This window comes from Cuculus canorus, chromosome 4, assembly GCF_017976375.1.
Source record: "Cuculus canorus isolate bCucCan1 chromosome 4, bCucCan1.pri, whole genome shotgun sequence".
In the NCBI taxonomy this organism is placed as follows: domain Eukaryota; kingdom Metazoa; phylum Chordata; class Aves; order Cuculiformes; family Cuculidae; genus Cuculus; species Cuculus canorus.
Window position 1 is genome coordinate 1,794,578 of NC_071404.1, and position 16,812 is coordinate 1,811,389.

Consider the following 16,812-nt stretch of genomic DNA (forward strand, 5'->3'; position numbering starts at 1 on the left):
TAATGATTCTATGATTCTACCCCCGCTTTTGTACACAGCAATTATCAAACCCCTGAACCTGAGTTTTCCCATCACCCTTCCTCAAACACGACCCGAGCTGCCTGTTGATCTTCGAGCTGAAGTAGCTTTTTTCTATTGCTTTGGTGGTTTGTGTGCTTCTCATCTTCCCACCGCTTCGACCACGGTTCCCGTGCCGCGCTCCTGGAATGCGAAGGCAGCGTTTGTTCATTGTACGACTGCCTTGTTTCCACATTTTCCTGAACAAAGGACTGAAAGAGGGGGTATCTGCGTCACAAGCCCGTCCTGAACATTGCTCACCCCTTCCTGCGCCAATATTTGTAAACAGATTGAGAATTAATGTCCAGCCAGCTCGAGACCCTTCATAAAAAAAAAGAGGTTTTTATTGAAAACAGGATGGCAATCATTTCCCAGATACGCTGCCTATAGGCCTTTAAGATGAGAAACAACATACAGAGCAGGAAAACAGCAACCACAGCTGCTCACCAAGCTTTTTCGGAGATGGTTAAAGCATGGTGGCTTCTAATTTTACAGCCCCCTCCTCCTTCGCAAACACATTCTGCTCTTTAACAGAAAATAAAATATGAAGTTTCTGGTCAGCACATGATAATTCCCTCAGGGTTAATTTATGCACAAAATGCCCAGCTTGGAGAACACGAATAACTCAACAGCCCTTCCAAATGCCTCTTCTGGAGTCACTCGGTGATTTCATAGAATTACAGAATCATGAATCAGGGGATGGTTTGGGTTGGAAGGGACCTCAAAACCCATCCAGTTCTAACCACCCTGCCATGGGCAGGGACACCTCCCACTGGATCAGGCTGCTCCAAACCCCATCCAACCTGGCCTTGAACATCTCCAGGGATGGTGGTGCTCCGGACAACCTGGGCCCCACTACCCTCACAGGAAGACGTTTCTCCCTAAGATCTCATCTCAATCTCCTCTCTTTCAGCCTCAAACCATTCCCCCTCATCCTGTCCCTGCATTCCCCAATCAAGAGCCCCTCCTCAGCTTTCCTGGAGTCCTTTTCAGTGCTGGAAGCTGCTCTAAGGTCTTCCCAGAGCCTCCTCTTCTCCAGGCTGAACACCCTCACCTCTGCCTGTCCTCAGAGCAGAGGTGCTCCAGGCCTCGGATCATCTCAGCAGCCTCCTCTGGACTCACCCTAACAGGAGTCCACAAGGGGCAGCCCGGAGGTGAGACTCTTCCCTTCTAAGAGGGGTTCCTGGGACTCTGCTCTGCTTTCAGATTGGGAGACAGTTGAGAGAAACTGGAAGCGATTCACCAGGGTCAAATTTGGATCTGGCATTACGCAGCACTATAGAACCACAGAATCATTAAGATTGGAAAAGACCTCTAAGATCATCCAGTCCAACCATCAGCCCAACAACATCGTGTCTACTAAAACATGTCCCCAAGTGTCACAGGTACATGGTTTTTCTACCCCTCCAGAGATGGTGACCCCACCACTGCCCTGGGCAGCCTCTTCCAACGCTTCATCACTTATGAACCAACTTCAACAAAGGAAAAGCCTTAAAACATGTGTGGCGAAAGAGCAGCTGTGGAGGTACTGGTGGACTCCACATTGAAGGAACTCTAGCAGTGGCCACCAACGTAATCAAGGACGGTGGAGCACAGAACACATGAGGAAGGGGGAGGAAGGAGAAGGGTGAGGAAGCGTATCTCACACAGGGTCACAGGGCAAGTGGAGTCATACAGCAAGTCAAACACCAGAACAGATATCCAGAGAGGCCAGGAAGACTCCATCCTTGGAGACTCAAAACTCAATCAGATTATGTCAACTAGACATAAAGAAGAATCTAGACATAAGGAAGAATTTCTTCACCATGAGAGTGGTGAGGCCCTGGCCCAGGTTGCCCAGGGAAGCTGTGGCTGCCCCATCCCTGGAGGTCCTCAAGGCCAGGTTGGATGGGCCTTTGAGCAACCTGATCCAGTGAGAGGTGTCCCTGCCCATGGCAGTGGGTTGGAACCGGATGGGCTTTAAGGTCCCTTCCAACCCAAACTATTCTATGAGTCAATGATTCTATTTGGCTCTGAGACCCCCAATATAAATTCAAATTTAACTCTGAGTGGAGGGCTGGACCAAAATTCTCCATAAGCCTTTTACAGTCTAAACTATTATGAGTCTGCAACCAAAAGATGAGAAAAGATGTGATGGGAATGCTTGTTAGATCTTTCTCTTTCGCTTAAACTGAGTTTCACCTTAGAAAACTCAATGCTCTTCAGGAAAATTCTTTGCAAATCAGTGCACTTCCGTCTCTATCACTTGTTATTTTAACGATATCATGACTTCTGGACACCTCGACAAAGTTCTCCAGGATAGCTGAGGCATTTTCCAAACATTCCTGGGACCTTTCTGATTCCAAATGTCCGGAAATGGAGCAAATCTTAGGAAGAGCCTTCCCACACTTGCACAATACAAACAGTGGTGTTGGTCTTTAGGGTCCTCCAGGTGGTCCACACCACTCAAGGTGAATATCTCCTTACAAAATCAGTCCTGATCTTAGAGCTCCTGAGAAACCAAGAGCCATAGGAGTTACAATGCCTTAAAAACGGTCGATTCCAACAAATGGATGAAGATAAATGAAGATAAATGAAGGCTGAAGAGATGATCTGAGGGATGACGCCCAAGCTCAATCCTGCTTCAGTCCCTGGAGAAGTCATGGAATCATAGAATCACAGAATCATAGAATCATAGAATAGTTATGGTTGGAAGGGACCTTAAAGGTCATCTAGTTCCAACCTCCCTGCCATGGGTAGGGACACCTTCCACTGGATCAGGCTGCCCAAGGCCCCATCCAACCTGGCCTTGAACACCTTCAGGGATGGGTCATCCTGAGCTAGTCGTGAGCTAAGTGCTCCTGGAATATGATTCCAGGAATATGGAGGAGAAGGGGACTGGGGACAACCAGCATGAATTTAACAAGAAGTTATGCCAATGATCTGATTGCCTTCTATGATAGCTTGAGAGGAGTTATGGATGAGGGCAAAGCAGCGAGTGTCATTGACTTGAGCAAGGCTATGGACATGCTCTTCCACAACATCCTTCCGGCCTTCCAGTACTTAAAGGCGGCCTACAAGAAAGCTGAGGAGGGGCTTTTGATCTGGGAGTGCAGGTATAGAACAAAGGGGAACAGTTTGAAGCTGAAAGAGGGGAGATTGAGATGAAATCGTAGGAAGAAATATTTTCCTGTGAGGGTGAGGAGGCCCTGGAACAGGTTGCCCAGAGAAGTCCTGGATGCCGCATCCCTGGAGGCCAGGTTGGATGAGGCTTTGAGCAGCCTGATCCAGTGGGAGGTGTCCCTGCCCATGGCAGGAGGGTTGGAACTGGATGGACTGTAAGGTCCCTTCCAACCCAAACCATTCCATGATTCTATGACATTCCTGTATCCAAGATTGGATGCCACACTCTGGATGAGAGATTTGCTGCATGGGTAAATAATTACTTGGGTCGTCATGTTGAGGAGGTCGTGATTAACGAGCTGTACCCAACATGGGAGCTGGTAACAAGTAGGAAACCACAGCAAGGTCTGTCCTTGGACCTTTCCCACTTATCATTTACAAGTGGACCGTGACGATCAGTGACTTGGAGGAGGCAACAGAGCACACTTGTGTGTCGACGTCAACACACTCAAGAGCAGAGCCACCATCTAGAGGGTCTCAACGTGCTGGAGGAATGGGTCGGCAGGAACCTGATGAGAATAAGTAAGGAGAAGTGCCAAGTCCTGCACCTGCAAAGGAAGAACATCTCACAACACAAACTGGGGACTGACTGCCTGCGGAACAGCTCCATGGATAAGGACCAAGATCCTCAGCAGAGAACAAGCTGAACAAGGGACAGCCATCTGCCCCGGCAGCAGAGGTGGACAACAACCTTCTGGGTTGTAGTAGAAGCAAAGCCACTAGATTGGGGGAAGTGATTATGACTCTCTATGCAGCACTCGTTAAGGCCACGTCCATACACTGCAGCCAGTTTGGGGCCTCCCAAATACAGGAAAGACACCGATAAACCACAGCAAGTTCACTGGAGACCACCAAGATGATAGAGCCTGGAGCACTTGCCCCACAGAACAGAATCATGGAATCATTAAGGTTGGAAAGACCTCTAACTTCACCACGTCCAACAACACCGTGGCTACTAAACCGTGTTACAAAGTGCCACATATATGTGCTTTCTGACCACCTCCAGGAATGAAGGCTCCACCACTGCCCTGGGCAGCTTCTTCCAGTGTTTCACCACTGCTTCAGTAAAGATATTTTTCCTAATATCCAATCTAAACCTCCTCTGATGCAACTTGAGGCCATTTCCTCTCATTCCATCACTTCTTTCTTAGGAGAAGAGACCAACAACCACCTTGCTACAACCTCCTTTCAGAGAGTTGTCTGTCCACAGGGAGAGGACAATGGAGCTGGTTCAGTCTGGAGGAGTGACTGCTCAGGGGGGACCTAGAAGCCACCTTCAGTATCTCCAATGAGGTCATGGTCCAGAATAAATTGCCCTGAGAAGTTCTTCAGTCTTTCTCCTCAGAGGCATTCAGAACCAAACTGGATAAAACCCTGAGAAACCTGGTCTGATCTCAGAGCTGCTCCTGCTTTCACTTCCCTGCTCCTGCTGGCCACACTGTTTCTGGTACAGGACAAGATGCCATGGGCCTTCTTGGCCACCTGGGCCACTGCTGGCTCACGTTCGGCCACTGTCAACCAACACCCCCACGTCCTTCTCCTCCAGACACCTTTCCAGCCACTCTTCCCCAAGCCTGGAGCTGCACGGGGTTGTTGTGTCCCGAGTGCAGGACTGGGCACTTGGCCTTGTTGAACCTCACTCAACTGGCCTTGGCCCATTGATCCACCCTGTCCAGGTCCCTCTGCAGAGCCTTCCTGCCCTCAGGTAGATCAACACTTCCAGCCAATTTCATACCATCTGCAAATTTACTAAGGGTGCACTCGATTCTCTCATCCACATCATTGTTAAAGATCTTAAACAGAACTGGTCCCCGTACTGAGCCCTGGAGACACCACTTGTGACCGTTCTCCAACTGGATTCAACACCATCCACCACAACCCTTTTTTTGCTCAGCCTCTCAGCCAAGGTTTTACCCAGTGAACCATCTGCCCATGCAGGCCCTGAGCCACCACCTTCTCTTGGAGAATCATGGAATGGTTTGGTTTGGAAGGGACCTTAAAGCCCATCCAGTTCCAACCCCTGCCATGAGCACGGACACCTCCCACTGGATCAGGTTGCTCCAAACCTGGCCTTGAACACCTCCAGGGATGGGGCAGCCACCACTTCTCTGGGCAACCTGGGCCAGGGCCTCACCGCCAGCATCGTGAAGAATTTCTTCCTAATGTCTCATCTCTATCTTCCCCCTTCCAGTTTAAAGCCATTCCCCCTCGTCCTGTCACTACACGCCCTTCGAAGAATGTTGTGGGAGATGGTGTCAAAAGGCCTCACCTTTGAAATATCACTGTATTTTCAGTGATTAAGTGCCTGTGCTGAGGTTTCCAAAGCCCTGGGAAAGCACGGCTGCTGTTCCTAACCTCAGGTGACAAGAAGTCTGCATCCGGGCTATTGTAGTAAACCCTTTCCCCCCCCCCCCTTTTCCCCTCTAAGATGTCTGTTTTCCAAGCTGAATATTTTAAGAATCAAGGCTGCCTGTGATCATATCTAAGCAGCTTCGAATGAACACTGATTTCTTTGCCGCTTCTTTGATCGAAGCCAAGTGGTTTTTTTTTTTTTCCTCCTGGGTAATAAGGTCAGGGGGTTAAAAGAGCAATATGACAATTTCCAAAGTTAAATCTCTCGCCGCTCCAGACAGACACCCCAACCCAGAGCCCATTAGCACGTAGAACCCAGTGGTTATCACAGGTCACTGACACCGGTTCACTCTAATGGCTTTTCCTGTGTCCTTATCAATCCAGTGCACAAAGTGTCTCACCCTCAGCCTTTCCCTATGATCTCAGAGCTGTGTTTATAGCTATCTCGCTCCACCAGGCACCACTGGGTCAGCCAAGTCAGCAGACAGTGAGATATGCCAGGACACAACGATGGGGACAATCTGCAAAGTGTCGGAGATGAACAAGGAGTTACCAGAGGCTTCCAGAAGGTATTTTTTTTTCCATTGCCTCCCCCCCCCCCACTAACTCCTCAAAAAGTAAAAAAAACCAGCAAGTTTTTAAGTTCCCAAGGACACCGAGGGAAAACTTTACAGCCCTGATCTCAGAAACAGGAGTAAACCACAGACTTTCCACCGTACGGTTCGTGTTTCGGTATCAAATAAAAGCAACAACTGGCGTTACAAAGAGAAAAAAGAGATGTTTTCATATGAAAGAGAGGGGTGGGTAGCTCTTATTATTTGAATTGTGGTTCCTATAAGAGGCTCTCTCATCCCTTGAAAGAAGAACTTCAATTGTTTCGCCCTATTAGCAAAGAATAAATATTTTGGTGGGGATGCTGGAGCCCCACAGGAGAGGTGGTGACGGGGTAGGAGCCCGGCAGCATCGCAGCCACCACGGAAAAGCAGAGGAGCACCCAGCGTGTCAGTGCAGGAGCCCACAGAGGAAGAAAGAGGAGGATTCAGGCAGGCAGGACAATCGTTAGAACACTCTTAAGGAATTTAACGAGCAATTATATAAGTGGAGAGCTTTGAAGAAACTAAAGATCCAGAGATACAAAGCGATGTTGTATAGGGGACTGTTGGAACGGGTCTGGAGGAGGCCATGAAGATGATACGAGGGCTATGAGGACCTCTACTAACGGGTCTGGAGGAGGCCATGAAGATGATATGAGGGCTATGAGGACCTCTACTATGATGCCAGGCTGAGCGAGTTGGGGTTGTTGAGCCTGGAGAAGACTCCAGGGAGACCTTAGGGCAGCTTCCAGTACCTGAAGGGGCTCCAGGAAAAGTGGAGGTGGGGGGTAGCGTACTTTTTCTAAGGGCCTGGAGTGACAGGACGAGGGGGGATAGCTTGAAATTGGAAGGGGGAAGATTTAGATTGGACATTAGGAAGAAATTCTCCACAATGAGGGTGGTGAGGCCCTGGCCCAGGTTGCCCAGAGAAGCTGTGGCTGCCCCATCCCTGGAGGTGTTCAAGGCCAGGTTGGATGGGGCTTTGAGCACCTGATCCAGTGGGAGGTGTCCCTGCCCATGGCAGGAGGTGGAACTGGATGGGCTTTAAGGTCTCCTCCAACACAAACCATTCTATGATAAACGCTAGTTTCTTCTCCCTGGGCCACGTCAGCTTCTCACAACTCAGAGATATAAACCACATTCTTCACTAAACAGGGAAGTGAAAATATTCCAAGTGGACACAGCCCATGCACAACATCTGCATCTTAATAACATGGAATCATCAAATCATGGAATGGTTTGGGTTGGAAGGGACCTCAAAGCCCATCCAGTTCCACCCCCCCGCCATGGGCAGGGATATCTCCCACTTTCAGTTCCCTTTACATTGATTATTTTTGGTAAAGTGAGTTTTTTCCTGATTTGTTTTAATTTTTTTTTTGCTTTTTCTAATGTATTTTGTGCATCAAAGCAGCTTTAGGGTTTGAGAGGTTTGGGGTAGGAGCAGATAAAAACGTCAGGGGCGAGATATGACAAATTTATACTAAACGCCTGTCGACTGCTATTTATCTAAATTATCCAGCTCTGGGATTCTCCAGGAATACTTCATCAGCCAGGAGCCAGGCACATTTTTAAGCCTCTATTTACATCAGAATCTGCTTTCTTTTTCTTTTTTTGGACACTTGTTCTTTACCCTAAAATGACCCCTTTGTAGCTCGGATCAAAGAGCTGGGAGTGTCAATACCAGTGTCTTCACCAACATGTTAAGAACCTCAAAGTAATTGGGAACCAATTAGCATAAAGCTAAAAAACAAAAACCACCTCACGAAGGCAAACCCTGAAGGGGCACAAACAGGCAACGGCGCTGGCTCAAGCAGGAGTGACTTCAATCACCTTCAAGCCAACTTCTGGGGAGCAACCTCCGTGCCAACCACTCCGACCTACCTTGTTTTCTTAATTCCTTTCTGCTCTCCATTCACTCTTTGCTTTCTGCTTCACTACAACTGACGGGAAACATGAAACAAAAAAAAAGTCCTTTTCATTTCATGTTATGTAAAGCAAAGCAATTCTATGTCTTGGCCTCGAAATACAAGGCTCCCAACAGCTGTTGAGATGCTCCAGCAGATAAACCAGCTGGCCCAAACCTCACCTTTCCTAATTTATTTTGGATATCCATCAAAGCAATGCGAGCGTTACATAGACTTTGGTCAAAGACAACATGAAAGATAAAAACGTCAACGGCAAAATCACTTGACTGAAATGTTCTCGTTTCTTCTTTTATATAATAATATTACCGTTTTCAACAAAGTCCTCTATTAACTCAAGGAAAAGATAGATGATACCAACAGCCCAGCAGCCCAACCACGCCGCAGAGGAACGTCCTCAAAGAGCACAGCGCTGCTGAACAGAAACTAAGTGGGGTTTGTAGACCAGAACAGGCCCCAAAACTCCCGTGTCCTGACTCTGCTGCCATCTCCCACCACAGTTAACCCTTTCATATGATGCTCCTGGCATTTGAAGAATCATATAATGCTTTGGGTTGGAAGGGACCTTAAAGCCCATCCAGTTCCAAGTCCTATGCCATGGGCAGGGACACCTACTGGATCAAGTTGCTGATCCTTCAGCCACATTGAGATTGGGGTTCGCTTCTTATAAGCAAAATTTGCAAGCAATGTGATTTAAAGGCTGTGATTTAGCCGGCTGAAGGCATCCTGCCTTTTTATTCCTGCCAAGCTTTGCAGATATCCAGTTAAAGGTGGAGGGTGGGGATGCAGGGATGGGTAAGCTCTTAAACCATCCCCTTGAAAATTTGAACACGTAATCAAATCATAGAATCATTGAATGGTTCAGGTTGGAAGGGACCTTAAAGATCACCCAGTTCCAAACCCCGTGCCATGGGCAGGGACACCTCCCACTGGGTTGGGTTGCTCCAAGCCCCATCCAACCTGGCCTTGAACCCCTCCAGGGATGGGGCAGCCACCACTGCTCTGGGCAACCTGGGCCAGGACCTCCCCACCCTCACAGGAAAACATTTCTTCCTAAGATCTCATCCCAATCTCCCCTCTTTCAGCTTCAAATCGTCCCACCTCATCCTCTCCCTGCACTCCCTGATACAGAGTCCACTATATCTATGGATCCAGCTCATCTACTTTTAATTTTCCCCGGAAAAGGACAGTACGCATCTCTCTAATCCTACCAGGATTCCACCGGGACACTGGGGTTGTTCTTTGCTGCCCATCACAGGGAGGCTGGAACTGGATGATCTTTAAGGTCCCTTCCAACCTAAACTATTCTATGATTCTATGATTCTATGATTCTATGATTCTATGATTCTATGATTCTATGATCCTATGATTCTATGTTTTGTACCAACTTGGAACCAAACCTGCCATCCGAAAAGCCCTTTTTCCTGCAATTCAGAGCATATTTGCTGCTCGCAGACAGGGTAAGAACTTATTCCAGGCACTGTTTAGGGACATCAACCATGAAACCAAAGGGTTATTTGAGCAAAGAAGGGTCATCCCTGTGTACAACCCCACGTACAATACACAAATTCCCTCTTGTGATGTTTTGTTCGCTATCTGCAGATATTCAGAGCCTCCCCTCCACCCATTTCTTCCTCAAGACTCCTTCAGCCAGCTCCTTTCTCACAAGAAAAGGAATCGCGCCCAATGAATAGTCCCATAAAGCATCCCAATCGAGAGCCTGCTGCCACCACGCCAAGGTCCAACTCTCAATTAACCCCCGCCTGACCTTCCTTCACTTTCTTTCCCTCCTCCTCTGCCCTTCCTGAGAAAGTTCAGCGTTTCCTGGAAAAGCCTCCTTGCCTGTTTGATATTGTACTTCGCCTTGGTTGCTGAAGGAAGGATTTACAGGTGCCTGGCCCCCTCCGTAAGACCATGACCGCAAGCTGACCTCCCGGTACAATATGTGAACTCCTGCCCTGCTGATAAGGCTGGCAGATATGAGTAGGATTTTTCAAATAATCCTTTGGGAATTTATAAGCAGCGTAGCCATAAAACCGAGGTGACTGGAAGGTCGATTTCACTAAAAATAATAAATATCTCCATGTTTATTCAACGTGGGCCTTTTTAACTGCAGGCCAAGCATTCAGATAACGCTATTGTAAATGACAAATATTAGGGGTTTTTGGTAACTATTACATTATGATCCTTCCGTCTGACACTGATGTGGCCGTTTCCCTCGATGCTTGCTGGATCTCTGACATTGTTCAAGCCACGCTGGGCCTAGAAATCCCAGGCAGGATTCAATCACAGGTCAGGAAAAGGGCAATTTGCTTTGCAGGAGCCTTTACGACACTTGATCATAGAATCATAGAATGCTTCAGGTTGGAAGGGACCTCAAACCCACCCAGTTCCAAGTCTACTGCCATGGGCAGGGACACCTCCATCCAGACCAGGCTGCTCCAAGCCCCATCCAACCTGGCCTTGAGCACCTCCAGGGATGGAGGAGCCACAACTTCCCTGGGCAACCTGGGCCCACCCTCAGCGTGAAGAATTTCTTCCTGATGTCTCATCTAAACGTTCCCCCTGCCCATTATTTAAAGCCATAGAATGGTTTGGGTTGGAAGGAACCTTAAAGCTCATCCAGTTCCAACTTCCCCGCCATGGGCAGAAACACCTCCCATCGCTCAGCTTTTCTTTTGCTCCTGTCTCACTAATGCACCTTCTCTAGAACTCTGGTGGGGATTTTTTTCTCCTTACTAGGACTTTTGGCTGAAATAGAGAAGCAGGGGGACAAGGATTGAACGATCTCTACTCAGGATGGCGACAGAGGACGCTGACCCAGCAGCACGAGCTCCCTTCCCGGGAACTTCACGATCACCGCACTATTCCCACTTGCAGCAGAAGATGATCTGATTCAGATCCCCCACATGAAACCTGCATTCCAGCAGCACCATTTCCCTAATTTGCTTCAGAGGAATGGTTGTTATTTCAGAGTAAAAAGCAAAGCAACAAGACAATGCCCCAATGTAGAAACGAGACTATTTCAAATGTGTGAAACTGTTATATCATAGAATTGCAGAATCACAGAATCAAAGGATTCCATGGAATGGAACCATGGAACCATGGAATGGTTTGGGTTGGAAGAGACCTCAAAGTCCACTCCCTTGCCATGGGCAAGGACACTTCTCAAAGACCAGGCTGCTCCAAGCCCCATCCAACCAGGCTTTGATCACCTCCAAGGATGGGACATCCACGACCTCTCCAGGTCAACCCGTGCCAGTGCTTCACCAGCAAAAGCTCTTCATCATTTTCATAATGGTTTTATGTATAAATACACAGCTAAATAAACGCCTTTGCATTAAACAAATGCACATGAGCTACTGGAATAGGATTCCTGATCCTGTTTTCGTCGTAGATGCTCTTCAGTGAAGTTCCTTCAACTAAAGTGACCCTTGGAAATCCACAAAGCGTTTCAGAGCAGTTGTAATCTGCAATTAGCACCCTCCCTCACCCGGGCTCCCACCGCTGCGTTTGAGGACAAGGATTTTGTCCAAGGTAAACAGAGTCACACATTTTGGGTAGGTTAACTTTTTCATTCCGATCAAATCTCGTGGTCGACGGAGCCAAATTACATAATTATGAACAGATGAGGGCACAAAACGATTTGATAGAAATGGCTTTTGCAACAATTCTTTCCCTTTCGCAAATGCATTTGTGTGGATCGCTGGAGGATCTGGCTTGAGAAGCGGCTTAAAAACAATTCACTGTCAAGCCTGGCTCCACCGTGGAAAGGGAGGAAAGCTTTGAACAGAGAGCTCCTTTCGTCTCCTGCCTGGGCTGCAGATTGCTCAACCGCAGGAGAAGAGCCCTCCAAAAGCTCCCGCTCTCCAAGCGACATTAAAGAACGGATGCAAACAGCACAGGTTCTGTGGATGGAAGGCTCGTACGCAGCTGGAGGTGTCTTAGGAATTACAGGTTGAAGGGTAAGCTACAAGAGCGTCTCATCTGCCCTTGTTATAAAGAAAGAAGTAGAAAAATCAATACCTTACGTACTCGTAATGCCTAGGAGCAAATGCAGCTCATCTAGCAGCCTGCTTCTGCGGAGATGGGAGCTCTCTTGACAAGTTCTCAAGAACCTGACAGGGTTTAGAGTAACGCTTTGCTGTGGTTCGAGCCACACAGCATGATCAGTTTTTTGATTCAGCTCAGTCTCGTCTGAGTAACTTCATTTTCTGAAAGTTCACTGCCTGTTTTTCAGACAGGGTTTGTCTCCAGCAGTGATCTCACGGGGCACTGAGATGCAGAAAGGCCAAGGTTTGTCCTTATTCCTACGCAGACCAAGGCCATCCTTTAGCTGGTGGAGCCCTAAGTCAAAGAGGTGAAAAAGGTCACACCTTTAGAACAAGACAGGTGACCCCAAACTCACCAACAGAGGATTCCACTCCATAGACATCACACTCAGCATAAAACTGAGAGATCAGTAGGGTCTTGACTCTTCTCTGATGACCAACAGGGACCTCATCTGTCTGTTTGCCCCTGATCCTGGATCCCTGTGTTCCTGGATCCAAGTTCCTGAGCCCGGCTCCCTCCTACCCTTAGACCTTTTCCCTCATGTCTGCTCTACAGCATCTGTGGTGACACAGAGTCATTGAGGGGTGGAGGAGCGATTTCATATATTTGTATATATTTTATTATTTTGATCATCGTCATCATTATTATTATTATTATTATTACTATTATTCCATTAAAGCTGTAGCTGTAGTTTCCAATCCACAAGTCTTTTCCTTCCCTTTCCCTGGGAATAGGGTGAAGGGAATTGGAGCCAAACCGCTCGGTTTTACCCATCAAAATTTGCTGGATCGAGGCTAAATCAGGATACACTTTTTCACCAATAACCAAACAACAATACAGAACAGTTTCCATTTGGCCATATTTTTCAGCCTAGCAAAGCTTGGCTGTTGGGAAATTGGGAGAGAGAAAGTCAAATGGGGAATTTGGTGGGACAGCAGCTAATCTATTCCTGTCAAACAATGGTTGAAGAGCAGCAAAGTTCTCCCAAGCGTAGCAAACTGCATGTTTCAAACCAATTTCCCCCGGCAACTCCTTCGTTTGCACTGAATAATGAAGCTACCGAGGTCAAAGAAGAATTCTAGGAGGAAAACTATAAATGTGTAAACATTTAAACCCAGGATCTGCAAGAGCTGGAGAAAGGATCCCTTCATATTTCTGTGACCCAAATCCATGCAGCACCAGTCGACTTTCTACCTCAGGTAACGCAAAGAATCACAGAATCAGTAACGTTGGAAAAGCCTTCTAAGATCATCCATCAACCCAACATCACCATGCCTACTAAACCATGTCCCACAGTGCCACAGCCACGTGTTTTTGAACCCCTCCAGGGATAAGGACTCCATCAATTCCCTGGGCAACCTTTTCCAAGGCTTCACCATTCTGTCAGGAAAGAAATTCTCCCTAATATGCAATCAAAACCTCCCCTGGTGCAACTTGAGGCCATTTCCTCTCATCCTATCACATGTCACTTGGGAGAAGAACTTCTTGGGAGATGAAACACACTTCCTAGCAAGGTGAACTTGGATAAATGCTTTGTAACCACATCCTTCCAGTAGCAGCAGCAGAAGAAGCAGCTCCATAGCCTTCTTTAAACCACAACCGAGTGTAGGACCAGTCTCCTGGGCAAGAAAAGGTTACTCACCAGGACGGAATATATGTGCAGGCATCGGTACACCGGCGAGAAGTCCACCAAGTCCTGGGCCCCGGGCACCTACGGGATAGTAAGAGATCAGTGTGAAAACTGCAGGACACACATAGGTCAGTGCAACTCTAAAATAGTAGAGCTATGGAAGGGCAACACCAACACACGCAGTCTCAGCAGAGTGACACCGAGATTTATGATACAGAATCACAGAATCCCTAGGTTGGAAAAGACCTTTGAGATCATTGAATCCAACCGTACCTGTCCACCGCTAAATCAGATCCCTGAGCATTTCATCTTTTAATTTCATTCTTTTAAAACCCTCCAGGGATGGGGACTCCACCACCTCCCTGGGCAGCCTCTGCCAGGGCCTCAGAACCCCTTCTGTGAAGAAGTTTTTCCTGATGTCCAATCTGAACCTGCCCTGGTGCAGCTTGAGGACATTTCCTCTTATCCTACAGTCTGTCACTTGGGAGAAGAAACCAACATCCACCTCACTACAACCTCCTTTCAGACAGTTGGAGACAGTGATAAGGTCTCAACTCAGTCTCCTTTTCTCCAGGATAAACAACCCCAGGTTCCTCAGCCGTTCCTCGTAAGACTTGTATGTAATCAGTCGATTGACCTTGGTATCCACTTATATTCACAGAATCATAGAATAGTTTGGGTTAGAAGGGACCATAAAGCCCATCCAGTTCCACCCCCTGCCATGGCCAGGAACACTTCCCACCGGATCAGGCTGCCCAAGGCCCATGCAACCTGACCTTGAACACCTCCAGGGATGGGGCAGCCATAGCTTCTCTGGGCAATCTGTTCCTGGGCCTCATCACCCTCATTGTGATGAAATTCTTCCTTATGTCCAGTCTAAATCTGCCCCTCTCCAGTCTATCCCCATTCCCCCTCGTCCCATCACTCCAAGCCTTTGTGAACAGTCCCTCCCACATTTCTTGTAGCCCCTTCACATACTGGAAGGTCTCTACAAGTTCTCCTTAGAGCCTTCTCTTCGACCACATTTAAAATCCTAAAGATTCTTTAAGTATCATAGAATCATGGAATGGTTTGGGTTCAAAGGGACCTCAAAGTCCATCCAATTCCAACCCCACTGCCACGAGCAAGGACACCTCCCACCGGATAAGATTGCTCAAAGCCTCATCCAACCCGGCCCTGAACACCCTGAAGGGCCATCGATCTCTGGGCAACCTGGGCCAGGGCATCCACCACCCTTAAGAGGAAAACATTTCTTCCTAAGATTTCATTTCAATCTCCCTTCTTTCCGTTTAAGCAGGAAAATGTCACTAAACATTGCTTTTACTCCATTTAGTCCCCTAGGAGCCCCCGTTGCAGCATCTGACCCTCTCTTAGCCAGCTCAGCAGAGACTCCGTTTTGACCATAGGTTACATCCAAGTCCAAGCATCCTGGTGGAAGCCATCCTGGTGATTATGCAAGAGGAGAACTCAATTTATTCCTTAGACTTCCCGTTTGATTTCTTTAAAAGCACAAATTCCTTCTGGTTTTTTTTTTTTGCCCTTTAAAACAGACTTCACCACCTTTCAACAACACAAGGCTCGCACAGGGACAAGGAAGCACAGTTTGGAAGGGTGGGACAGAGGGAGGGAGGGCGAGAGGCAAGATCAGAGAAGGAATTTGCATACAAGAAGCTTGTGTCCTTTGGATATGTTCAAGCCAACACAGTATTATACTTCTTGGCCAAGGCTTAAAGCTAAGCCAACCCTCCTTCTCCCCCAAAATCCAGAGAGGAGGGGAGTGTTCTGTTGACATGTGGTGGAAAAAAAAGGAGAGAAAGATGAAAGGGACCAATGGACAGGCCTGGGGAACATGTTTATTTGATATATTTTTAATTAGGCTTAAGAGGCATTTCTGCTAAAAAGGAGGTAGGATGAGGAAGAGAGAAGTTTTTAGTTGGATGAGGGTATGAAAGCCCCAACCAACGCTGCCCAAAGCGCCTGGGGGGAGTGGTCCTCCTCTTCCAAAGCAATGGCTTCAAGCAGGGGAGTGGAGAAGTTCTTGGCTGGAAAGGGAAAACAGGGGATTTTGTTAAATAGCCTCCTGTGTAATGTGGAACTGGAGCTCTTAAAGAATCTCTCCCACGCAAAGACACTCAGTCCTCGGCACTACAGAGGATCTCGCTTAGAGCTGAAACAATGAAAGAGGCTACGGAGACGGAGAGAGCAGCAACACACGCTTTGGGTGTATCCCACCCCGCACCACCAGCATTGCTTTGAGAACCTACAAGACCTGACAACCCCAACCTGGTGGTGCAGGGAGGAGAAGGAGCCACGTGGCTCATGGGGAAGGAGGGAGCAAAGAGTTTTATTGGGGTACAGCATGAACCTGCTCACCCATCTGGTTGGGGTCTCCTTCTCTCCCTCGCACCAAGGACTCCATCGTGCCATCCAGGCAGCTCGTAGACGGGTGAGCTTGGCTCACTAGGAAGGAGGAAGGTTTCCAAGCAACAGATGGGGTTGGCATTGCTGGTGTGACCCTTGCTGTGTTGAACCCTGCCGTCCAACGTGCCCCAGCAGAGGGTTACAGGTGAACCAAAGGCAAGCAGCTCCGAAGCACTAACATCACTTGCTTTAATCTTTTATAAGACTCTACTTAGAATCAAGGAATGGTTTGGGTTGGAAGAGACCTTAAAGCTCATCCAGTTCCAACCCCCTGCCATGAGCAGGAACACCTCCCACTGGATCAGGTTGCTCAAAGCCCCATCCAACCTGGCCTTGAACACCTCCAGGGATGGGGCAGCCACCACATGTGTGATTCTACCCCTCTACTCTGCTCTTGTGAGACCTCACCTGACTCCAGCGTTCAGTTCTGGAGTCCTCAGACAGGAAGGACCCGGATCTGTTGGAGTGAGTCCAGAGGAGGCCACAAAGGTGATCTGAGGGTTTGTGCACCTCCCATAGGAGCCATGAGAACCATGGTCCTGCTGAACCCAGCAGAACGCAGCACTACACAGTAGTGCACCCAGAATTCCACAAGCTTTCCTTTTCTCCACCGCTGAGCCAC

General features: G+C 48.0%; 1 protein-coding gene across 3 annotated transcripts in view; it reads right to left on the bottom strand.

The window, feature by feature from the left end:
- The window catches only part of EXOC6B (exocyst complex component 6B), a 363,401-nt gene that overhangs the window by 182,283 nt on the left and 164,306 nt on the right, over positions 1 to 16,812 (bottom strand). For all 3 annotated transcript variants that reach the window (XM_054065132.1, XM_054065131.1, XM_054065129.1), the window contains exon 8: positions 13,782 to 13,850. In XM_054065132.1, the coding sequence (XP_053921107.1) occupies positions 13,782 to 13,850 (69 nt within the window). The remainder of the gene's footprint in view (positions 1 to 13,781; positions 13,851 to 16,812) is intronic.